The sequence below is a fragment of the Manduca sexta genome, chromosome 17 (genome assembly GCF_014839805.1).
Source record: "Manduca sexta isolate Smith_Timp_Sample1 chromosome 17, JHU_Msex_v1.0, whole genome shotgun sequence".
Taxonomy (NCBI): Eukaryota; Metazoa; Arthropoda; class Insecta; order Lepidoptera; family Sphingidae; genus Manduca; species Manduca sexta.
The window spans coordinates 12,438,562-12,465,338 of record NC_051131.1 but is presented as its reverse complement, the minus strand read 5'-3'; the positions used below and the strand labels follow the sequence as shown (position 1 = coordinate 12,465,338).

General features: G+C 34.8%; 1 protein-coding gene across 2 annotated transcripts in view; it reads right to left on the bottom strand.

Moving 5' to 3' along the window:
- The window catches only part of LOC115451151 (echinoderm microtubule-associated protein-like CG42247), a 30,028-nt gene extending 3,569 nt beyond the window's left edge, over window positions 1–26,459 (bottom strand). The window contains exons 1-11 of one of the 2 annotated variants that reach the window (XM_030179370.2): window positions 25,956–26,459; window positions 13,381–13,563; window positions 11,602–11,718; window positions 10,943–11,073; window positions 10,069–10,193; window positions 9,643–9,781; window positions 9,255–9,404; window positions 7,662–7,833; window positions 6,744–6,839; window positions 2,641–2,778; window positions 869–1,000 (exon numbers count right to left, since the gene is read on the bottom strand). In XM_030179370.2, coding sequence (XP_030035230.1) covers window positions 869–1,000; window positions 2,641–2,778; window positions 6,744–6,839; window positions 7,662–7,833; window positions 9,255–9,404; window positions 9,643–9,781; window positions 10,069–10,193; window positions 10,943–11,073; window positions 11,602–11,718; window positions 13,381–13,563; window positions 25,956–26,459 — 1,887 coding nt within the window. Of the gene's footprint in view, window positions 1–868; window positions 1,001–2,640; window positions 2,779–6,743; window positions 6,840–7,661; window positions 7,834–9,254; window positions 9,405–9,642; window positions 9,782–10,068; window positions 10,194–10,942; window positions 11,074–11,601; window positions 11,719–13,380; window positions 13,564–17,191; window positions 17,553–25,955 lie in introns of those variants that run through there. The other variant, XM_030179376.2, reaches the window with a different exon arrangement.
- Between the last annotated feature and the right edge of the window lie 318 nt (window positions 26,460–26,777).

The following is a 26,777-nucleotide window of genomic DNA, read 5'->3' as shown; positions in this document are numbered from 1 at the left end:
GGAAATTTATTGTTGGAAAATAAAAAGATTTGTTAAAGTTGAATTCATAAATTACTTACATACAGTGTAAGTTTTTGGAGTCAAAATAGAAGTAATATCTACCTCTTAATTTTGAACAACCTGAACCTGTGTACAAAGTCTAAAACAAGTTTCGATGCAGGTAATCAGAATGCATACAAGAAACGATTTAAAAAAAATAAAAGTTTAAAGGTTGTGAAATGTTATGCTAGATTTTTAAAATTAAATTCTGTTTTTGTCTTTCAAAACTGAATGGCACAGTGGCAGGGCCATACTCAGGATTATGAAGGTGTTAGTTGTTACCGAGACTTGCCTGTGGAATTAAACAAATATTGACAGCCCTCCAAAATATTTTTTTTTACGAACTATACAGTAAGTATGTAACTCTTTCACTTTAACCCCCTTATTCATAATCATTTTTTATCTAACGACCGAGTAAAGCTGTGATAACAAGTCTGTTTCTCAGTGCTGACGGCATGGCAGTCTTCTCAGTGCGTAAACATAGGGCCGTTGTGATTGGCTAATATTGAAATACAACAATAATAGCCAATCACAACGGCCCTATGTCTGTTTCTCAATGCCGTTGTGCACTGAGAAACAAGCTTGTTATCACAGCTTTCCTCCGTCCTTAGATAAAAAACGTTTATGAATAAGGGGGTAAGTTTTTAACACAACAAAAAGCCACGCAAAATATATTTGTTATATTTATTTAGATGTTTTCTGAATAAATGAAAATGAAATACCAAACCGCCGCCTCGTACGAAGGCTGCAAAATCTTCGAAACCTCAGAAGAAAATATGAATATAAATAACCACGATAAAATCCGCAAAATAGTTTTATTACAACATACCTCAAATTCCATTCGCACGAAGTACGCTCCATCGCTATCTACGCTGTAAATGGTGATGAACCCGTCGCTGTCTGCTGTTACCACGTCACCGTCCTGTTCGAACTGCAACGCTGTCACATGTGTGCGGGATGGCTAGAATCAGAGTATAATTTGGTTTCTTGGTTAGGTACTCTTGATGGAATGGTTGTCGTGATGGTCGCACAGAAAGTTGTCCGACAAAACCGAACGTTGTCGGTCTTCTCATTAAGGATCGTGGTTCTGCTAAGTATTTTCAATTTTTGACAATTTAGCGCTGTTTATACACTTTATCATGGAGGTCTGTTTTGTCGTTATAATCAATTCAGTCCTGCGAATGGATGATTTGCCTCCAGCTCTTTTTTTTATTTAAGCACCGTTAATTCTTACATTGGAAAATGCCTGAACCGTAATGCTGGCTGCGCATCGATTATTCCACTGGTATTAATGTTTATGGGCGACAGTAATAATTTATAATCAAGTGAACCATTTGCTCGTCTAGGGCATTTTTAAAAAAATAGGGTAAAATTGATTGTGGTGAATGTGAATTACTACACAGAAAGTAGTTTCCGTGTTATCTAATCATTAATATGTATAATGTAAATGTTTGTAAAATGTTGACAATACATAACAATTCTGTCCATTTTCAAAGGTTTTTTATTCTTAATTTTACTCATTCGGAAAGTAACGTAAGAGAATTCAGTGATTTCGAGTGTGGCACTTGAGCCTCAAATAGCAATAATAGTATCATTTGTACACATAGGTGAAAACCTAAACCACGACCTTGTAACGAATTTGGATTGCTGTTAGTAAATAAAGACAACTAGCCCATAACCACAAATTTGGTTGGGGTAACAGAATTTTTCAATAATGTAGGATGCAAATTGCTGAATAATTAAAAAAAAGGTGATGTTTCCTGAATCACTTAACCTAGAATTATTTATCTATATATTATAATAAATACCAAGAGGAAATTTATTAAATATGATATGGTAAACAAGAACTCAAATTAAATACCTCCTGCACTTAATCCGAGCCTGTGTTAAAATAATTATTTCTTTGATCGTCCTCGTGTTTGAGAGCATTGAACTAACCAATAACCTTCAGGTATTGTCAGTTATTGTATCCAATCATAATAATAATGTAATGCTAAGTGTGTAGCCCCGTCTTAGTCTAGTAGCGACGTGTATAAGGTGCGGACTCGAAGATCCTGGGAGCGAATTCTTGGTCGGACACTTTGTATAGGCTAACCCCGGATGATTTGGATATTATCAAGACTAGGATATTCTTTTCGGAAAGGTGGCCTTAAAACAGTACAATTGTTTATTCTAAACATGTGAAGTTGTATAATAGCATGGTGTTGGCACCCAACTACGGAGTGGCATGATGAGAGGTAAAATATAGCTTTTAGGTATACGTATAAATGTCAACACTGTCCTTAATTCTCACATTAGTTAATTTTATTTTATGTTTTCTTTGTTTTGAGTTTTTATAGTTTAAGTCAAAACGAGGCAACTTTAGGCTAATTTGTCTCGGCAGTCCGTACCACTCCCAATTAGGCTATCGTCGATTTTTTTCAATATTTAGCACTACAAAATTATGGAGCTATATTTGTAGAAAGCCATGGAAACATCAAGATTTATCATGTAATTATTTATGCTACGCAAAGTTGACACTGGTTGCTAATTTCATAAATTAGAAACATGCCAGTCGGTACCTCGTAGTCAGTGAGACAGCCACCTTAAAGACTTAAATACCGGTTTAATGATGTCCGTTCGTTCGAAGAAACCGTCCTTCCTTCGGTTCCAAAACGCCAAATGTCCTTTCCCGTGTGTAATGAGAAGGTTATCGTCGAGTGGATGGAACGCCGCTCCGGTCAGCTCCTCTTGTAAAGTCTGTAGAAAAAATATTACCCATTCATAATTAAAGGAATGTTTTCGTACTGGAGTTACTTCTACATTGTGTTGGCAACTAAGTTTCCTGTCGCAACTATAGTTTATGTGTCACCAAGCTGATGGTAGGATATCGGTATATGCCCGATAGCGCACATCGTACACATTGTATACGCATGTCTTTGTGGTAACAATATTATTGCGTATATAATATGTGAAATAATATTCAAAATCTATTGATAACAATGTAATGTAATTTATTAATGTGTTAAAGGATTTTAAATATTATTTCAATGAAGAGAATGTCGATAATAGTTTGACAGATAAAAAAAGTCTGCGCTGCGCTCCGCCAAAAATAATGCGCTGGCCCTACGTGTGTCGCGTTTTAGAATCAATCCGTGTCCATCCAATTTTGAACATAATCGTATTGACTAGCGACGGATTTTGATAACTAAGTTTCCGCTAGCCACAACTACAGATTCAAAGTAAGTAACTGATGCCGTTGACGCTAACGAATTGTTGCATGTGAACGAAGTATGGTTCCTATGCGTGTTTCAAAATTTAGGTTAGAATTTAATTTGTTAAAATCCGAAAAGTGCATTATGTATTTAACTGCAGTTAGTTTGAAAGAAAACAAAGATTGAATGTTATTTCGCATGACCAATGGCGGCGAAATCACGTGTTCAAATGTTGTCGCGTTATATACTAGTTACAAATTATAATGTTGTTTCTGTTTTACTGTTTTCAAGAAAAACAATTTTGTATGTAAGTTACTATACATTATTGTCCGTGTTGGTGTTTGTAACTAATTGTAATTGAATTTTTGAGCCTATTTTAAGTCAGGTTTATTTATATTTTAAAGTAGGAAACATTGTTTGCAATACAATATTGTTAAATTAAATAACTTATGATTTTGTTCAAACTTTTAAAATGAAAATTGAAAATAATTTATACGACAGAACATTCGATTGCTTATTCCATCAATGTTATTTTAAATCATGATGAAGTTTATCATTTCCTCAATAGGTATTAGTTTTTGAAATACTTGTCTCTAAATAATTTTGATCTTAATTTTTATTAGGTAAGTAATTGCATTAAAAAAAAATATGGGAATTTATCCTAATATATAAAACTGAACAATTTGTTTGAACGCGTTAATCTTAGAAAAAATATTTTGTTATGTATTTCACTAATAGGAAAAGATTATTCCTCAGTGCTGTAGCTTACTTTTGATCCCGAAAAAATATAAAGCAGGACTTTTACCACGGAAAAAGATTTTCATGCGGGCGTACCCGCGTGCAAAAGCTAGTTTCGAATAAATCTGAATTACTTAGTACTGAAACGATTCCAAATAAAAAGACTTGGTAAGCGAATGAATTGTGATATAATTGATTCATCATCATATTTCTTAAAGTATGCAACCAGATAACATAAAGAATTTTATTACAAATGTAGATAAGTAAATAATAAGACATAGTGAGTTGTTGACATTATTTTGTAGGTAGTTATCGAGTTGCACTATCGTGTTTAAGATCTTAATGGGGCCTTGAGGGTTCATGCAAGGTCACAGACGATACGTCATACAAATTACATACAACACCAGGCCATTAATTTGTTAGGTACTTAAAAACACTGTGACCATTTCGTTATGTCTCGATTGTTTATGTTATTTAGAATAACTTTTTTTTTAAAAATAAAGAAAGAAATAAAGATTTTTACAGTATATAGATTTGGCGTACCCTACTCAATCAAACGAAATAGTTATTTCACTACATTAACATGTCATGTGAAAGAGATGACGTATTTAGAGTAGTTTGAACAAATAAGATAGTAGTATTATATGAATTTTAATCATCTCAAATCTCATACTCCCCCGTGCGAGTAAAGTGCTTAAAAAAGTGTAAAACGTTTCTCTCTTGTATTAAGTATAGCATGTATTGTATATGTATTAAATATTGATGTTATTATGATTATGTTTAAAATTTGCTAAGACTATAAATATTAAAGACATATAACATTAATCTCTTTTCAATTCCACCACAGACTTTAACCATGAGCAAAACAGTATACATGCCAGTCAAACGCATGTTAGTGTGCGTAACGATTTTTTATTATGTACTTTAATCTATTTCTAATACATATATAGAATGGAAATTGGCATGTTAGTATTTTGCATTCAATGGAATGTAAAATGCGAGATAAAAGAAAGAAGTCAATGACAGACGAAGTTTGGGAATGGCGGACATTGACGGTGGATTAAAAAAATATTAAAGTAGCAATGTAATTGAATTTTTTTTTTACACATTCCACACATTTTATATAGAAATATTCACTTTTTGCATCCCTGCATATAAACTTTACCTGCGCCAAATGATACACCTCCGTCCGCGTATTTTTTGTAAAAAGCGGTATAAAGTTTTTGCTTCACATATTCACATCGACGGTAAGCAGGCTAATTGACATAAGCGACATTTAAAAGAATAGGTTAAAAAATCGCTGATTCCAAATACGTATAAAAGTCAATGTCACAAATAAAAGTCGTTTAAGTCAATTAGTCTGTCAATCGTCGATATATAGATACAATGATGATTGGGTGTTTCCAAAGAGTTCTAAGATTATATTATAGAGAGGACATTGCGAAGACTTCATACAAACATTTTGCGCTCATGCAATGGTTACTCAATCTATCGTGAAATAGCAAAACACCGATGTAAAATACTTTATATTTTTAACTCATCGTGTTTTGCAATTTTTAATGTGCCTATTAGATAGTATATTTTTGGGTAAATATGTTACTTTTGTATTCATATCTAAGGACGCTGTGACATCTTGTCACATGGCCATTTAAGATAAGACAACAACTTATTACCAAATTGTAATAACTTTTGAAGCACATACTTGGTCGTGATGTTCGGTCTATAACTAATTATACTATTTAATGTCTTTGGGTATTTCTCACTTGTTTAAGTTAGGATCAAACCAAGGTTAATATCATCGCTCATTATCGCATTAAATTAGGCTTAAAAAATTTGCGTTAAATCAAAATTGGCTGTATGCCTTATGCTACATATAATTATTATCGCCATAAATTTTGACTGACCTACGGTCTTCGCCTATTAATGTAATCAGACATAAGTGTGGCCCCAGTATTATAACTAAAGTCATTGGCCAGATAATATATTAATATATTGTGATGTAAACTAGAAGCTCATAAAATCGTGAGAGAATAAAAAGTAGTAAACAAATCAATTTTAACATTTAAAGGTTTTTTTTCAATTTAGACGAATCAGTTTTAGCTGCATAAGAAGATTAATAATAATGTAATCAATTTTATTATTACATGTTTCTATTTTAATTTATTAACTGATTAATATTATTAAAGCTACTGTTGTGTTCTTGTTTGTAAGACATTACAGAAAATGTAATAATGAACAATACATTATGAGGCATAAGGCCTTGCTCTGGGCAAACGGCCTTGTGTATTCGTTGCATACATTTAAGATGCATAATTACAGGCGGGAATATGCAAAGATTTATGACAATTACTTTAAAAAACCAGTTTTCGTATTTTAAAAAATTTGAACCTACCAACATACTGATAATTCGATTAACTACCTAATAGTGTTGATTGCAACTAAAATGAGCGCACTGCCTGAACAAAGCGTTGTAATCCCACTTACAACAAACACGACGCGCGACTTCGTGTAGTTTTTTGTGATTGGTCGAGAGACAAACATGTGACTCACGCATTGGTCTCTTAGCCAATCACAATCATCACAATTAAACGACACGGACGTTCGTGTCGTGTTTTTACGTCACATTGTAGGAGGACTGGATGTTGTTGGTATTGTTTGTTCATTGCTCTACTTGTCAATTTCATGTATATACGTTATTTAAAGAATCAATATGATATGCAGTATTATTATTATGATATCAACAATATTGAGTTTGTTTTAAATGTTACTTACAGCAACTTTGCCTAGAAGATGTCCCCATTGCCACTGCCAGACGGAGAGAATGCTCTCTCGGCCAGCGTCCACCGCCAATACATAGCTCCCTCCGTTCTATATACAAGGAAATAATATTTGAAATGCCTAAAAAGAAAAACATGCTTATACTGTCACAGATTTTTAATGTCACTTGTATCGTCCGCATTGGTTAGAAAAAATTCTAAATAGTACGCTTTCGCATTGAAATTATTGAATTGAATAATTTGTAAGGAATTAATAAAACCAACAAAGATAAGGTGCTTGCGATGTCTATTTTAGATTTATAAAGCCTTCTATCGCTGGGAGATAAGACTCTAGATCGTAAAATTTCACGTTAAAATTATTAATCTGGTTATTAGTATTACACTAAGTATAATACAAGATAAATGAATAATTCGAGATAGATGGGTCTCAGATACAAATCTAAGATCGATAAGTTAGATAATATGAATAACACCTACTCACGACTTTAACTTTAACTACCGTTTTCAATCAACGATTCCAATTGTTTTTGTAGATCCGTAGCAAAAATGGACCAAGCAGAACAGTCATGACATGCTTACAGACTTATATTAATTAGTATATTCTCGAGGTCAGATCGAAGATTAAAAATGGGATTATTTATTGAAAATGGCAGATAATTAAGATAATAGAAAGACAGATGATTTTTTTTTATATTTGTTTTCCCTGTCCTGTAAACGATGAAATAAGTTATTTACTTATATATTTTTCAGCTATTTCAACAAATACGGGCTCCTCTATGCAGCTACTCATAAAAAAATTGTTTGGGATTGTTTATTGAAAATTGGGTCGTATGACTTTTTTTTGGTTGGAACAAAGATAAAAAATTAGATAAATTTCGTGTAGTTTGAAATGGTTGTGCAAACCGAGTATTACCAGTTGTGAGAAGGCGACAGCGGACACGCCGGCCTCGAACTCCGCCATGCCGAACACGTGTAGTGTCTGTAGCGTGTCGGTGCTCCATATGCGCACGTGCGCCTGCGCGCGGCGGCCCCGGCCCGCGCGCTGCCCGCTCGCCACCAGCTCCCGAGACGGGTGGAGTTCCATGCTTTAGGACAATTACCAGGAACAATGTTTAAGCAGCGATAGCCTAGTTGGGTGTGGAACGGACTGCCGAGACGAATGTCCGCAGGTTCAAATCCCAAGGGCACACACCTCTGACTTTTCTAAAATCATGTGTGTATTCTTTGTGAATTTATCGTTCGCTTTAACGGTGAAGGAAAACATCGTGAGGAAACCTGCACATCTGAGAAGTTCTCTATAGGAATTTCGAAGGTGTATGAAGTCTACCAATCCGCACTAGGCCAGCGTGGTGGACTAAGGCCTAATCCCTCTCAGTAGTAGAGGAGGCCCGTGCTCAGCAGTGGGCAAGTATTATAATACAGGGCTGATATTATTATTATTAAATATTTATGGATGTTCAATTTTTATTATTATTTCCAATGTAGAAAAGACACAATTAGCAGTTTTTTTTATGGATGTTGTTTTTTTTATTGCCAACTCTAATGAATTAGGGAAATAGAGATTCATTTGACATCTGATGAATAATATATTTATTTATCAATGTTTTTGTCCCTTTTTAGTAAAGTAGTAATTTGTTATTTGATACACGCAATAGATAACTTATTGTAAATTAGTTTCAAGTAGATAAGTATGTGGTTTCGTTTAGTAAAGCAATGTCAAAATGACCTGTATTACCCAACGTATTACATCAGCACAATGAATATTTTGTAAGAGTTATAATAAATTACATCAATAGACCCAAATACGTCATCTTTCGTAGAATGTTGCCCTTTACGTACGCAAATAGTTGAGACATTTATATTTAGGCTACGAACATATTCCATTTTAATTGCGTGTTTCGAATCATTCATAATGGCTGAAACGTTTGAATTGCTTACTTATAATTGGACGAGGGCAGGGATATAAGAATTTAACGTGGGCGAAACTTGTGACGTGCAGAATAACAAAAGAAGCATCTTATAGTGGCGAAGGATCCATTTAACCCATTGACGTATGTTCTATAGACACGAATGACCATATAAACTATTTGTTCAAAATCTAAAATGGCAACCAAAACGTCACCGTTGTAACCTATTTATTCACTTGAACAACAAATATTTTACTTATTTGACTAATATTTTTTATTAAAATCCAGGTTTACACTTAGACTCGATTTCTTATATGAGCGCCACTCCGTACACAACCACAAGCTGTTAATATTGACCATACGTAAGTCAGTTTCAATGGATTGTAGTTCAATTCAGTAAAACACGTACATATATATCGATGATATAACCCGATACCTGCCGGCTTCCGTTTATGTAGAATCAAATTATCATTAGAAGGATTTGCAGACCGCATTTGCATTAGTACATATCATATTATGTTGGACAATTTCACTTTTCGCCACTAGCGTTTTGTCTAAGGTCCCTTGTGGGTTATGTATGAAAACTACATTGAACATACCACTGGATATCTTCTGTATGGCCCATATAATGTCTTTGTGATTCTTCATCTCTGTCGTACATTACGGCAATGGCTGCGACATAGTATAATAGTTCTCCAGTCGGTAACACCCAGAGATTGCGGCGGGAATCGGCACCACGGTATCCATACCTACAGATATAAGACAGTCACTTTTGCATTCATAACTATGGATTTGCTAATAGTAAGTCAAGCTTTCTTTTTAAACTAAGAGAATCAACATATAGAAATAGGCCTGCCTCCGATTACATGAGAGAGAATACACATGACAGAAAGTGCGTGCACTAGTTGCACCTCTGCTCACCCCTTAGGGGCTAAAAAGGCGAGTGTATGTTCAACATCAAAACGATGTGAATTTCAAAGTACTTACACCCAGTCCAGTTGTAGTTTCTTCTCTGGTGGGGAGTTGTCGATAGGCGCGTGATGTATGGGAGGATAGAATGTCCTCCGAAGGCCTCGTATTGTGACCCTTATAGGCTCCTCTTTTAGTACCTCTAGAAGAGTATAATCTGAAAGTAATGACATATCTACTAGTCTATTTCTTCTCCATTGTTCTAACGCAGTAATTAAGGTAGGAACTAAATATTTCTTTTAGGTAGATAAATACATTTCGAAAAGAGTTATTGCTTAATATCCGAAGATATACAAGACACCATAAAGAGGTTAATTGTATAAAATTATATTAAAAAGAAAAACATAATTTGATGTAAAAAGGGCTAAGTTACCTAATTCTACGATTTTATAAAATCTATACTTATTACAATAAAAAAAAGAACAGTTTTTAATTTTTTACTACCTGAGTTTCGAACAATTTCTCCTTCAGGAGCATACAGAACCCTGGGTCGGCTTTTGCTTCTGGCTCGTCTGCCTCGCAAATCTTCTGTTAACGGCGCTGTGGCCACGTTACCTCTAGAACGGGACCTAAATAGAAATAAAGTCTTCAATATTTAAAGCGCAGTAAAATTAGAAATTTATTATACTACTGGGTATGGATTTTTTAGTGTAAGTGATTTGGTTTTTAATCAAACAAACTTATGTAAGTTACCTAAAGTGTAGCTACATTACCATTGGAATACACGAATAAAGTTTTATATAATATTTGAAGCCAATGAAACTGAATAATAAATTGTTGCACTACTGGGTTTGGGCCCTACTATCAGAAAGATAAGGTCTTGAGATTAGTTAGCCAAATGTAAGTCGGTTCAAAATTTAAATTCGAAAACCGTTAAAATTTAAATTGTTTCCTACATACAAAAATACCCGGCATTAGCCTAGTTGGGTGAGGAACGGATCGTCGAAACGATTGTCCGCATTTTCAAAACCCACAGACGTACCTCTGACTTTTCTAAAAATAATGTATTTTTGTGAATCACTTGCTTTAACGGTGAAGAAGATTATCGTGACGAAGCCTGCATACTTGACAAGTTCTCTATAAGAATTTTGAGAGTATGTAAAGTCTGCCAATCCGCACCAGGCTAGCGTGATGGACTAAGGCCTAATCCCTCATAGTAAAAGGGAGGCCTGTGCCCAGCAGTGGGACAGTATATAACACAGGGCTGATATTATTATTATATACAAAAATACTTAGCGACGTTTTCCTTCACCATTAAATCTATTAATAATAAAAACATCTAAACATCCATCTTTATATCGTTTTACATATCACATACCTCCGTATTGGCGACTCTATCGGCAAAGGTGCGCTGATCCCTGGACTCAACGCAGGCGCCATCATAACAGGCCCCAAGTAAAACGTTTCTACATCAGCGAATTCGTTGCGGAGTTGTGAGAAACTACGAACCTGTTGAAGAGTTGATGAGTCCATTTTCAACAAAGCACGTCTACAATGATACTGTATGGATTTTGATTTGTAAGAATTCACAATGCACGTTGTCGCACTACTATATATATCCACCTGATTTATTTGTAGTAGTGGCGAATGATGAATCCGAAAGGAAACCCTACATAATATAAACTTTGGTACTGATATGTATTAATGCGGGCTTCAAATCGTCTAATGACAATTAGACTCTACATGAACGAAAGGGAAGCCGGTAGGAATCGAATTATGTGAAGCCTTCGCCACTGGTAAGGTACATAAAATGGACACATATAAGAACAAAAATAGCATGAATATCTCGATGCGAGACATAATAATCTGTATTGTATTTATATGAAAATTTAGAACCATTCAAACAGATTTCTGTCTAGTGTCTGCTGTTAGAAATAAAGAATATATCAAAATTCGTCTCATAATGATTCAATTGAGATTCAATCATTCACAAGAAACATGGTGAGTACCGTAACAAAGTTGGTTGTTAATAATTACCTCTTGTCCAGTAATTGTGTACATTCTTTTAGCTCCGCTCATCTTTAACACTTGACCTAGATCCTCGAGCACTTCCTCGAACGGCTGTGTGGTTCGTAAATTCAGTAAAACACGACACTGGAACAATTTATTGTATGTAGTAGGCCACTTTCGTTTAGTCTGGGTTTAGGGGCTGTTTATGGGGGGTTCTAAGTTCGAATCCCAGATATGTTGAAATGAAATGATTTATTTGAATTTGTAAAATGAAATAAGTACATTATTTAGATTTCGTCAATATTAACTCTAGCACCAGTTTGGAAAGCAGTTCTCACCAGAGAAGAATGGGCATGAAACTGTGTTGGGTTTTCTAACGTGGTTTGCCCTAAACTGGTTCCTTTAGGAGTAGATGCAATCGCAATAACGGATTTTATGCTGGTTTTAAACTGACTCTACCATATCCACTATATTTGTAGAAAAGTAGAAATTGCAATTATTTTATTATGGACTTTTTTAATGGTTCTTTATAATTTAAGTCTTATGAAAAAAAAAATCTTTCGTAATATAAACTTAATTTACTTATCAATTAATTGTCACAAAAATACACCATGAGGCTTGGGTGAAATAATTTAATTTATTATTTTTTTCAAACCTAAGTATATTAATTATTAATAAAAGAAAAACAACTATTTTAATTTTAATTATTTTATGATCCATACGATTTACATGTTGTGTTATTTATGTTTATGTTCCTTTATGTTATGTTCCTATAATATATTATAGGAACTATTTATTCGAATTTTTAAAAGTTATATAGATTTTAAACTTCTTTCCTACAAAGTTACATGTAAATCGTATGGATCATAAAATTTTCATATTACGTGTATATTAGCATATAAACCATTTTCGACTCATATGTACATGAAACACAGCCTTTGCACTACAATTTCGCAGTCGAAAAGGCCGGGCGCGGCGTTTACCTATCAAGGTTTGCCATTGAAGTCTTATTAACCCCGCCCAGTTCGGATAGTGTAAATTCGCTTTTATACTGATTGCTTTGCCCTAATAGCGAGAACTGAGAGTTTATTCTAAATATATGTATTGGATGGAAATCATAAAATATTTTATGACAAAGTTTCAAAAAGATTAATTAAGAACCATCTTATTAAGTTTGAATTATATGAACGTTGAATCATTTGATAACCTGTTTATAAATTATTTTCGATGTGGGAATGGAAATTCAGATGTTATTTGATCATCGGGTATGTTCCTAAGTTCAAATGTTATGTGTAGTTTGATAGTATGGCGCATTCCGGGATCAGTCTGTGTATATCCGATTTCAAACAGGCAGGCATAATTGTGTCAACTGACGGAGGTTTATCTGTCGTTAGTTGCCACTCTCTCTGGGCTCTACTTCACTTACCATCAGGTGCAGTGGAATTCCTATGCCGTTCTTATATAAAAAAATCTCCGGTTTTAAAAAAGGGGTTCGGGGCAGTATTCCACCACGATACTACACTGCAGGTTGATGGATCGTCATAGACTAAGTAGTTCGTATCGACGAAAATGCTGTTATAGCCTATATACTTCAGTGGCGAAGGGTGAAATTTTCCAAAAGGGGAACCCGACACAACTTATAAGTACTAATAATACGCATAAATGCGGTCTACAAATCGTTTCAATGATAATTAGATTATACATCAATTGAGGGAAGACGACAGGAATCAGTTTATATGGACCCTTCGCCACTGCCATACTTAACTACTACGAATCTGAATTTACCTAGTATTTCATAAACCTTACCTGTATAGAATGGTCCATATTGTTGATGATCCGGATGACTCGTCCGCTGCTAGGCTTACCACCGCCTGGTGGTGGCGCGTCGGACTCCGCTACCGACTGCTTGCGGGTACCAGCTCTTGACCATCCGCTGGTACCGGTACCGCCTCCGTACCACATACCGTTCTTCTTGCCGTAACTCGCTGCCTGTACACAAAACAGTTTTTTTTTTTTTTTTTTGAATAAAGGATAATTTACTTAGAGCCGTAGGTAACTGTAATAAGGTGGGTTTTACGTCAACCATAGAAAAGAGAAGAAAGAAGAGTGTAAATGTGCTTAGGAAAGATGTGGAAAAATTTTGTAGTGGCGAATTGAAGCAAAGAATTTAAATCTTATAGTTCGTGGAATATGTGAAAATTATGAAAATAGACACATATTTAGTGTATATTTCAGAGGCTGGAATCAATAAATGGAAAAAAAAAATATTAGAAGAAAATGTCTTGAAAAAGAAATAAATGTTGAAAGTTTAAATATTTATATTTTGGGGCTTCAATCTATATATTTTTTTAATTAATTATTTAATTAAGTTAATTTCTGTTTCAGGGCCATGAAGTTTATATATCAATAATGTTAAACACAAAAGTTAATCTCTAATTTAATTTAAAAGATCTGAATAACAATATAGCGTTCGTAATTCCGACCCAAATACACCAATAACTAATTTTCAAACACGACCGGCTGTAATTGCGCCCCTGACACGAATTTTATGTTTGATAAATGTGCAAACGAAAACAACAGGCGAATTCAACGTTACCTTCGAATGAACGTATGCCCGAGCCCCGATTGTTCACTTAATACTATTGTTGTTAGCAGTTGAAACTACGATGAATAGGGTAACCTCCTCTTTTGAAATGGGTTTAAATATCTTTTATCATGACGTCATACGGGTTAAGGAGTTAATGCAGTAGAATAAAAGGAAAAAAGGGAAAAACTACGTAATAATTCTTTCAAAAAATATGCTGGCTTACATGGTATTCGCATGGTTCCGCTACACGGTAAGGCTTTTTTCAAGAATTTCTTACAACGTGAGCTGCTTTTAACCTACTTTTATTATGACCCGATTGTTCTGATGTTTAGTTATTGCGACCGTCAATACTTAAGCCCTATTACTAAAGACATAATACGAAAAATTCTTTCTATTAATTCCTACTCTTGAAGAAGGCAGCGTATAGTTAATTAGAAAATTAAAACATTAAAATAATAAATGGTGTTATTCAAAAGCGAATATACTTACCATTATAGTAATACGCAAATCTTCGGAGCTATTGTGATACCTAATTCTTATTGTGGAAATTTTGCACGATAACACTTTGAGCGCGGCGCGACTCTGCGACGTTGTAGCGATCACTGAAGTAAACAACCCACATCCAAATTCTAATATCCTTGAGACATGTTACTGACCACCCCTCAAGGACAAGCTGAATTTTCGCTAGTTATTATGCTCTTTTTTCGACAGACCGACGCTATCATAGATTTCTGTCGCGTTTGTAAAACTTTTACTTTAAAACAATTTCCAAATATCGTCTTTATTGTCTTGAACTTTAATTTTAAAATGTAAATCATAAATAAAACTAAAATACTTAACAATAATAAAGATTGGATAAAATTAAGTAAGGTAAAGCTTTTACAAAAAATGTCTTCTACGATAGCGTCGCAAAATTTTGAATAAACCTGTAAGTTCGATGAGAAAAGGCGAAATACAAGAGAATTGTTGATCGGAATCGCCATGCTGGCCTGAAAATATATGCGTACAAAACGTGATAGAATGTGAAAACAGGGATCTACTTACTGCGATCTCACCATACTCGTAATGGTATGTCCGCGGCTTGGTATTAAAAAATAAAAAAATATTTATGTTTAACATTTATTGCAATTGCCATGGACAATATATAGGTATAGAGGTTTAACCTGTGATATAATCAGCTGTGCAGAGGCATAATGTAAGCTTTGATATGTTATTTACGTTTATGCTGTTAATTTGTTTTTTAAATAAAGCCGTCTTTGTTTTTGCAATACTTCAAGTATTTCCGATGAGGCTATTTGATAATATTATAGTAGGTACGATATAATAAATAATATTATAATTATGAATTTTTGGAAATGGAATGACAAACCTTCTTGGTAATTAAAGGTCATTGAAAAATACTGGCTGTATTTATTGAAACAAGAAAAAGAATAATGTGAAAATAAAAAATGTACATATTATTAAGTATTTTTAAAATTCCTAGTCGTACAATTGCCGCCATTTATATTTTTTTATTCATTATGAGTGCCTACCCATTATTCTAATAGTTTTGGTTGGTTTTCGTCTAGTCACCGCGACATACAGCCAGAGCAGCGAGGTCGCGTATCAAATAGCTGCATAACAAATGAACTGCGGTCTTTGAAATTAATACGTCTGAAAATGCTGGCCATTTTGTCGTTTCGCTGGAAAATTTCTGTCCACGTGCATGTGTTTTTTTTCAGTAAACTGCGAGATTTATTAGCTGTGTTACGGTGAATGTTTTTCATTCTGAGTTAAGTGTTTGACCGTGATAAGAATCGCTATATATTATTTTCTTTTGGCCAGTATCGGAGTATGATTTATTCGTTATTTTTGCCTTATGATTCCGTTATTATGTTTTGTATATTAACAGCACACTTTAGGTTAAGAAAATAAATTAAAATGTTACAATAATAACTTTAATAAGTTTAGATTAAAATTAAGAAACCGCCAAATTTATGAATTCGTTTATTCATATTTAAAAATTTCAAATAAAAGGTACGTAAACGTAATAGGAAATTGCCGATTGTCTGTTAGTTTCTTTGGGCTGCATCAACGCGATAACAATGAGGCAACGTCTTTTTAAGATGGTATCGTAGTCTATAAGTCATCTGTAGCGAGGTATCTATGTAACCCGATTACTGCCGGCTTCACTTTTGTAACTTATGTAAAATCTAATTATCATTAAAACCATTTGCAGACCGCGTTTTTGCATATTAGTACCCACATCTTATGTCAGGTTCCTTTTTGGAAAATTCCTTTGCCACAGGTACACATATCTACCTAATCTATAAATTATAATATTAATGTACGATAAAAACAAAAGCAAAGTAAATAAAAGATACATAACACGAGTCCATCCAATGTAATTTATTAGTTAATGTTATACTAAATATTCAAATGTTGCGTGCCTTATATTGAAACATTGTTGAGGAAGTTTTATATTACAAATGGGGTAATGTCATGCGTATTTTCATTAGGCTATTGTTTTTGCGAATAATTACTGGCTTCAAGTTTCTATGAATGTATGGTTTTGGATTCCGTGTTCGGTTCTGTAACTATCTAAAAGACAAAGTAATTCGGATGTTATATGAAAAGGATATTTCATGGATATCATACGATATTCCTTTAATTTCACTGCTTTTAACTGTTGGAGTATTTGGAAGTGATATGTGATTTAAATTAGGATTACTATATAAATGAATAATTATTAATATGAACATATATTATAAATAATAAGACTGATTCGAGTGTTTATTTCAGATTTCTTTATAAATTTATTTTACCAATAAAAAATAAAATATTTAAATTTCAGTTCGAAAGGGCAAGTTTCTTGATTTTTTTTTTATTCGGGAATGACAAAATCACCTCACTGCAGTCTGCACTTGATGGTCAGCAGAGTGAGATTCAAATAAAATGTTGACTGAAGAGAGAACATGTTTATCCTTTGCCAGTCGACATAATTATGCCGGTCTGTTTGAAGATTAGTGTAATATATTTCAAGGTACTCACGAATGGCTCTGGAGTGTAGACCGGGAGGGATATGACGGCGAATGACTCCTCGTCGCTGTCGACCATGGAGTCAGCTGCCTCCAGCCAGCGGTACCGGCTCGGCTTCCAGCGCCACACTTTTATAACTTTATGGAGCTCGCCGAAAAAACTAGGGTATTCACCCTCTGATGTGTGTTCGAATTTTGAATTTTCTTTACAATTTTATAAAACTTGGTGAAAAAAGTCTAAGGAGTCAACCCTGTGTTGCGTGTTCGAAGTTTAAATTGTCTATGTTCAGTTTGAAATTAGAACTCAATTCAAATCGAATCACTTAATGTTCTTTGGATATTCGTTTGCCCATTCATTCCATAATATAGAGTTTAAATTGAGCTGTGATAATCACGTAGAAAATTATAAAGATTTTAAAGGAACGTGTGGTTATTCGAAATTTAAAAAAAAATTAGTACTATCATAAATAGAGAGTACCAATTGAGCTCAGATTAAAGTAGGCTAGCTTAGGTTAGGTCTTGTTTATGATTCTAAATGTCACTCGCGTTCAGAGTCAAGTTCAAGTACCTAAACACGAGGAATCTTCGTGTTGGCATGCAGTTTTGTTTAACATCTACTTAGCATTGCAGTGACGCGAATCCGGTCGATCAGATAGACACGGATTTACATAAAGTCGTCGTGTATTTAGTTTGTTGTATTGTTGTGTATTTTGTATTACTATGTTTAATTTTCATAATAAGTTTTACGAGATATGTACATACAAAATACTATTATGTGTATTTTATATTGAACTGGTCAGTTTAAACATAATCTCAATAATTTTACATTTTTTAGCTGATTAAATAGGTAATTCTATTTATATTTATTAGAAACAGAGCTTGTGTAGAAATAAAAGCACATAAAGGTAAGATCCATAAATTCATACACTGACTTTAATATTAATTTATAAGTAGGTAAATAGAAATCAAAATACTTAAACTTCGAGTGTTAACTTACACGCATTTCGTATACGCTTGCTTATTTCGCGTATCAGTACGAAGTCGCACCGTATTATTTTCATATCTAAGGGCTCATATTATGTTATTAGAAAATATAGCTTTTTATAATTGCGCAAGTGTAAAGTGGGCCACATTGGACATTAGTTCTCCGTCTGTCGACGTGATCCAATCTTCGACACGCGATCTTTACGCTATGTGTGACTTATAAAAAATCTGAATACATAATGTTATTGTTCCACTATTTATGTTAATCGGGGAAATTGTCGCGTTAATAAACTAATATCATAGTTGAGTTAATTGTCTTACTATAACATTCGAAAATAAAATGTAACAATAGTACCTAATAAAAACTCACAAACTTTATATCCCAAATAAAGAACAAAAAGTGATTTGAACAATAAAACTTTTATTCACTGAACCGCGAATTAATTTACAAGCAATACGTTATAGTTCACCGACAACACATATGGCACTGGGTCCATTGCAACAGCTGACTAATCTGCACCGCCGGCAATACCCTCGCAACCTGGTCCGAAACGACTCAACCACCACCTATCTAAAGGAAGCTCTATATCTTTGTAATAAAGTCTATCACGACAGCAGATAACCGCGTACGACCGTCGGAGGTAGCGGACTATTCGAAACTTTTACACGGCGGTACAGGGCGGGCGGCGGGAGGGGGTCTCAAGGTCATTCTCAGTCCACGCAACTTTGTGTCAAACGGTTGGCCTTAGACGCTGGTTTACTTAAGGGTCGCATTATGAATTTCAGGTGAAATCATAATTACACATTGGACCCAACGTTGGACGTCCAAATCACGCGATGCGATAAGGATTAGTTTCAGACCACGCATTATGTAAACGGGTGGGACCTTGATCCATTTTTGTTGTGATTATTTGTTTGAGTAATAAAACAAAATGTTGGTCAATGTAACAGCTCGTTAATTAGCACTTATGAGTCAGGGACAGGAGTTAGAATGTCTTCCTGGTTTATAGTGGCGAATGGTGAAATTTTTTAAAAGGTATCCCGAGACATATAAATTGCCTTTGTTAACATATCGCGGCCAATTTAGCTGAAAATAAAAACTAAGACAAACGTAAATAAAATTAAAAGTGAAGCCGGTAGGAATCGGATTGTATAGACGTTTCGCCACTGCTGGTTTATTTTGTAAGGAATAGGGTATTTTATAACTACTTAAAAAAACGGGCAAATACGTGTTGGTCTTGCTCACCGAGAGTTTCATATGAGCTTGTAGATTAGGTATCTAAGTACATGTTTACGGTTGTCAATATTTTGTTACTCGTACTATACGATACTGCTACTTGTCAAATCTCATGATTCTAGGTTAACGGGAATTACCCTATAGGTTTTGATTCCCCTGTGAAATCGCAAAATATATATTACCATATCTTCCGACCGCGTTGATTTGCAAGTTTAATTTTTTCAAAACTGTAAGTGACTGTATTCTATTTAATATAAATTTTACTTTGATACCTTTAGGTGTTCCTGGGTCAATGGTTCTTGACTGTCAAAGGGATAACAAAATGATCCTATAAGGGTATGTTGCGGAAGCTTAAAAACAGTAAATTTTTCATTTAAAGATAAAATATTCTCTTACTAATTATAGGGGTTTAAAATTGATTTATTAATACGTTATACTTAAGACTGTGTTTTTTTTATTTTCTGCGAATGGTGAAGGTTTACGAAAGGCAGCCCGACACAACATATACTAATATGCATAAATACGGTGTGCAAATCGTTGTAATCATAATTAAATCTTATATAAATCAGTTTTACACATCAATATATAAATGGTTTTACATAATTAGTTGTCTGGGAGAGATCGCTCTTAGCGATAAGATCGCCTATTGTTGCACTAGCTATAGTTAATTTGTATATGTGTTTTTATTTACTTATGTGATGTTCAATAAAAATTATCTATCTATAAATTACGAAAAGGAAGCCGGTAGTAATCGAGTTATAGGGACCCTTCACCACTGATCTGCATGTCTCTTGTAGCTGTGTTTGCTACGCTTTCGTAGCAAATCGTAGCATTACTACAATTCTCATTCGTAATTATTTAGTACTTCCCATTGTTCCCTATGTATACCGTCTTCAAAGAAGAGAAAATCTTGTAAACAATTAATACTTACTTACTTAAAATTATAATGTATTTGTGACAATTCGCAATTTTGTAACTAAACCGCCGTTTTCAATGAAAGATTCCTATCGCTTTTATCAATCCATGGGAAAAATTAATTAATCAAAATACAGTATTATTGACAGCTATCAATTGGCTCTTTCTTGATTGGTTTATTTTCGGGATCGGGTCGAAGATTAAGAGTAGAATTGTTTATTTTAAACGTCAGATAATTGAAATAATAGAAAGACGGATGTGTGTTTATTTACATTTATTTTCCCTGTCCTGTAAATGATAAAATAAGTTATTTACTGATATTTCTTTCAGCCATTTTAACAAACCACTGGTATAGACTACATTTATACAACTACTTCTATAAAAGATTACATCTACTTTGAGTGCCTGACGCCTGAACCAACTCTCATTTCATAGATTTTTTTTTACGTGCATGTTAATGTGACCCCACTACATCTGATGGTAAGTAGAGTGGGGTCCAATAAAATGTCGACTGATGAGAGCTGCTTATCCCTCGGCTTTTGACATAATTATGCCGGCCTGTTGACCCCGGATATAGACAAGCAGATCTCGAAAAGCGACACACTTACGTGGGACACTATGGCGGGTTTTACCACCTTGTGTACGGTGGTCGCTATCCAGACGGATATACAATATATTACCACTAGCAAAGAATTTATGACTACGCATTTAAAAAATATCTTTATTAATCTTTACGCATAAAAATAATTTACAATACATCATACTACTCTCAGGAAGTACAATTAAACTTGACTTGATTAAAAGCGACACGCGAAAAAAATATTACTTTTGCATACAATATTACGAACCGCCATTTTAATTACAGCTATATTATTATATGGGCTTTATTACCAGCTTTTATTGTAAATTACGAGTGCATATGTAATTTACAACCGCGCCCAGGTCGTTAGGGCCTACGATGTTTTCATAATCCTAAGATATTGTGGGGAAGGCCTAATGTTCCATCAGTAAATAGCTTGAGAAGTTTTTCGGCGAAGGTCAGCTTTGATTGGTGTACGCCCTTATGCGGTAGCCCGTAATGGCCAAGTCATATTAACATAAAACGGCCAATAATGAGCCTATTTGTATAAAGTAATTTTGTTGTATGCTCCAAAATGGACGTTCAACTGCAGTTCATATTTAATCGACCTTTTTACATAATATTATTCCAAACTTGCTGAAGTATTTTTTTTTTGTATTTACTAAGAAAATGATAAGCTTATCGCTGCAAGCATAATTAAATAACAAAATAAGTACTTAATACAAAAAATATCTTCGTTTTATTTATTTTTTAATTCCTGCCTAATTACATTTCGCCGTAAAAAGTATAAAAATGACACATAAAGTACAATTATACACAATTATTTTAATACACCATTAATTTCCCCTTCAGGTTCTTATAATTCAAGATTTTACGAAGTCCCGTCCAATTTACATCGCGTGATTTACCTGGAACTTCAATTAAAGTACAAAATAATCTGATACTAAGATGTGATAACGCGATGTGACGAATGAAAAAAAATATTAATTACGTCACACAACTCCTGTGTGGTATGATCCTTAATTACAATATCCTCGTAAAATTTTGGGGCTTCTAATCTTTGTTGCTCAAATTTATGGTAAGTATATAATAACTTTAATTATTGTCAAATATTCATTTAAATAGATTCATGGTAAATATTTAAGTGCTATAAATAATAAATAATAATATCAGCCCTGTATTATATACTGTCCCACTGTTGGGTACGGGCCTCCTCTACTACTGAGAGGGATTAGGCTTTAGTCCACCACGCTGGTCTAGTGCGGATTGGTAGACTTCACACACCTTCGAATATTCCTATAGAGAACTTCAATTCAAGTGCTATAATTAATGCGAGAACGATAATTAAAACTAGAAATCCTATTAAAATTGCCTGCTTTTTGTGTTGTGTATCCATCACAACCCACCCTTCACATTGTTCGTTAAGTCATTTTATCATGATTCTTATAAATAAGTAATAATAAAAAAATAAGTCTCGTTAAAATCAACGAAGCATATCTATAACGTGTAATATGGATTAAATTCCGCCCACTTTTTCCACGTTGAAAATCTCAGAGCACACAAATAAAAATCTCGATTCGACCAAGCAGGAATATTATTGTCTAATGTTGACTGGCTCGGTGGCGTAGTTGTAAAATTGTACATGGTACAGGTATGGTTATCGCGCTTAAGACCTGGATTCGAATCCCGGATCGGTCCAAAATAATGGGAAGTGGGGTTTTCGATCTTTAAAATTACTCAGTTGCAGCTTGGAGTCAGGAAGTTGACAGTGTGATATCCCCGTGCTTCGGAAAGGACGTAAAGCCGTTTTTTGTGCCTGATCTCTCTTCGCTTATGTCGGATTGCCCTCTCATCGAACTATGAGAGAGAAGGAAGAGATAATGCACCTGTGTATTGCGCACACACTTTTTCACTATCCTATCTCCTGCGTACCTGGTTGATCTCCATTGAAATTGGCCGCCGCGCCCGAAATTCGGTTTAGAGGGAATTAATGTTCAGTCAATATTATTTTCGTCACTACACTCACGATCAGCTGCAGTAGAATCCCCGAGCCCGAAAAGTGTAATTTTATTTCACCAAAAAAAAATACTTAAGTTATTTCGTGTATTTCCATCACGACGGTCCCAAGTAAAATATGGGCAGCATGGCAAATTAAATTATGTAGTCGATAGTCATCGTGTAAAAAGTTTGCGAGTCAGTCGCGTGAAATCAAGTGTGCTTAACTAACCGCTGTTATACGTAATGACCGCAGCGGCGACTTGTTCACTTATTATTCATGTATTCAGGTCTTATCGATAGCCATGATGACAGTTTGTTTTCTAAGCTCCTCTGTTGCATGTATCGTTGCTTTGACTTTTTGTGGCTAACATTTTGCCAATTGAAATTTGATTTTATTATTGCAGTTATTTAGTGATGTGTTCACTTGGAGTACAGGTTTAGATTGTTTAAACGGTATCCTACAGTGTCGAAGGGTCCATTTACCACGATTCCTGCTCACTTCCCTTTATGTAGAGTCTAAGGATCATTAAAACGATTTGGAGGTCGCATTCGCATTTATGCTGTGTTGGATTCTTTTGAGAAAATTCACCGTTCGCCATTGGTATTATATGTATTGAAAGGGATTTACACCTGGTCAGTAATGGACAAACAATTCAGCTATAGGGTGCAAATAGAAATCAAGGATATTATGCTCTATTGATCTAACAGAGCTACGATACAATGGAGAATTTCAAATCCCATTTGAAGCTTATCTTTACTATTTTGCTTTACTAAATCCCTATACGATTATATAAAAATATTCAAAATGATTTGATAATATATTGATTCACTAAAATTAAAAGCTTTATGACAATTGGTTTCGTAACATGTTTCTACATTTAAAGGTCAATTTTCAAAATATAATTAAACACCAACCACGCAATCAAACAACACAGCGTTTAAAACCACTTTATCAAGAACTACCTCAAATCGGAAACCAAGTAAACCGCTTGGAACAGTAACTTTTATCTAATCAAATTCACGACTTCCTTTATTATAACTTTAAAAAAATTACGTGTCAAATGTTCGCGTGCCTTTTCCTCGTACGAAAAATAAAGTAGACCACGCGCGGCGTCACCCGTCAAATTTTAACATCATAAAAGTGTCCCAGTTGTTAGAACTGCGAAAAAGTTTTTGTGACGGATACAGATTTGGATCTCTTGCAATATTTATGCGGAACGTTGACGGTTTTTATACGATTGTATTTATTGAGCCATTAGTCAAGGTAGAATGGTTAATAGATGCATTATATTGGCAAAAATATAGGACTGAAATTTTTTATGAATAAAATTTATTGATCCCAGAGTAGGAAGAGAAAAGAAGATGGTATTGTCGTTATTTTTAACATTTTATAACATACAGTACAATTTAGGTCGAGGTTTGTAAAGAGAGTTACGGTAAAGGGAATTATATATGAAGATATTAGCATCAAATTATAGACATATCCGATGTATTGATGGAAGATACTATATTGGCCGACCCAAGAATTCTGTTAAACAATTCATCTCCAAGTTACTGATTATGCGCCGACTGATATGCCATTTATATTTATCGTAAATTTAAATCAATACGATATACGAGTATATCAGACTTGGGTATTAAAATAATTATCTCTATATATATTGATAAGCCGATATCCCCAATACTTGTAACTCATGAAGTTGATAATATATGACCAAATTAAAGTCCGACCAGCGGCGAAGGGTTCATATAACCCGATTCCTTCGGCTTCCCTTTGGTAATTTATGCAAAATCTAATTATCATTAGAACGATTTCTAGACCTTATTTATGCATTTTACCTATATTAGAACCTATTAGTTACATTGGGTTCCCTTTCGGAAAAATTTACCTTTCACAATTGTAAGCCGATATTCCCAATACTTGTAACTCATGAAGTTGATAATATATGACCAAATAAAAGTCCGTGCCAAAGGTAAACGCTAATGTTCTGTTGGCTTCGAGCCTTGGCGCATTCTAAGTGCAAGGTGGTGCAATGACCTCGGACTTTAACGGGCCTATCTCGCAATGTATTTACTTAAGCGGATTAGATTTTTCGTTTTAATTTAAAGAGTGAGGTTTTTAGTTTATTTTTTTTTAATGAAAGGAATAAGGAAATTGCAGATATGACAGTGAAAATTGACATATATTATTTTATAGTCTTATTTTTGTGAATGTATTTGAGATGAAAAGTCTTAGGGAAGTCTTTTACAGGTTTATATTATTTTTTCTTAACCCTGAAAGTTGATGGAAATAATTTGTTTCTCTATATTATAAGCGACATTATATTATCTTAACTATGTAATAAACAAACAATTATATCACCATAAAAAAGCAATCAACGAAACAAAATTTAAATATAATTTCGTCGTAACTCGTATTCCGTTTACTGATTCTAGCAGGTTTGTCGTTTGTACCCAGTAATGAAAATGCAAATGTGCGAGACTGTGCGTGGCTTATCCCCGACCCACATCTGAAGGACGCGACCTCACTCCCGGCGACAAGTCGCTCGTAACACTTCTTTAGGCAAAATTTTGCTTGTAACCATTTTGTTGAATAGTCCAAATAGCTCGCCTAGGTAATGGCACCGTAATGGCATGACGCTGCTCTGGGCGCGGCTCGACACGACTGAATCATTGATTTTACTTATTTTGCTGTACTTTACGTAAATTGAATTTGAAATTCTTAAATATATTACCGCAATCTGTTTTGTACGCGATGTGTATCCCGTGCGGTATCTCGGTGCTACGAACGTAGCACGTAGCAAATGCGTAGCTCGTTGCGTAGCTTAATGCGGTGTTGTAGCCGCGTAGCTTGTAGACGTGTGTGGCAAGCAGTGAACGAAATGAAATCTTAAATATTTTTTTGTATAAACTCAATTACTTGTATTAAACAATGTGTTTTATGAATTAAACATTGCAGACGAACCAACATTAGTTTGTTTGGTAACGACTTTAAGCTCTGAACTATAAAATGAATGACGCATTCTTTGACATAAAATGTTTACATTTTATTATAAAGCTTACCTTAAAAGTTTTGTAGGAAGACACCACATACGAAGCTCCATCCTCAAGTTCTTCAAGCCTGTACTTTCGATCTCCATCCATCCCAAATATGAACCTGGCACCTCTCGGCAGTTCGAGCCTCTCAGACAGTCTGTCCAGCAACGCATCCATGGAAGCGAGATCCCTGCCTGGCTTAAACCGGAACTCGACTCCAGGATGAAAAGGATCTCCATTGCGATAAAACGTAACTCGCCTAGCCTTCCAATAGTTGAGATTGGCGTATCGGCTTACAGGCTCTGGTCTGGTGGGTCGTGTAGCTTCGGACACTTCAGAAACATCATCAGGGCCTTGCGGGGGCGACGGTGGACGCGACGGTCGCCAGTCGCCGGGCTCCTTTTCGTCATCGGATGGAGGATGGTCGGGCTCCGGCGCGGGGTTCGGCTCTGGTGCCGGCGTCGGCTCGGGGGCGGCCTGTCGACGAACACGTGAGTGAACTCGCGGCCGGGGGTGCGAGCGACGCGACATCTCGCGCGACCTCCCGCCTGCGGACTGACCGTGCGCCGCCCGCGCCCAGTGCCAATCAACTGATATTGTCTATACCACATCTATTCATGAGCCACGTGACTGGCCCATCACTCATCCATTTCAGAATCAATCGCTAATATCGTCTACTTTTTAAGGTACAACGGTATCGCATTATAAACAGTAATTAATTGTAACATAACGTGCGTAACGTGTTTAGAGAGTAGTTTTTTGAAATCAGATTGTTGAGTCACGAACTCGAACGTTGGTTATAGAGACTTTATAAATAAAAAGGAATTATATTAGATCTTTTAAATCTTA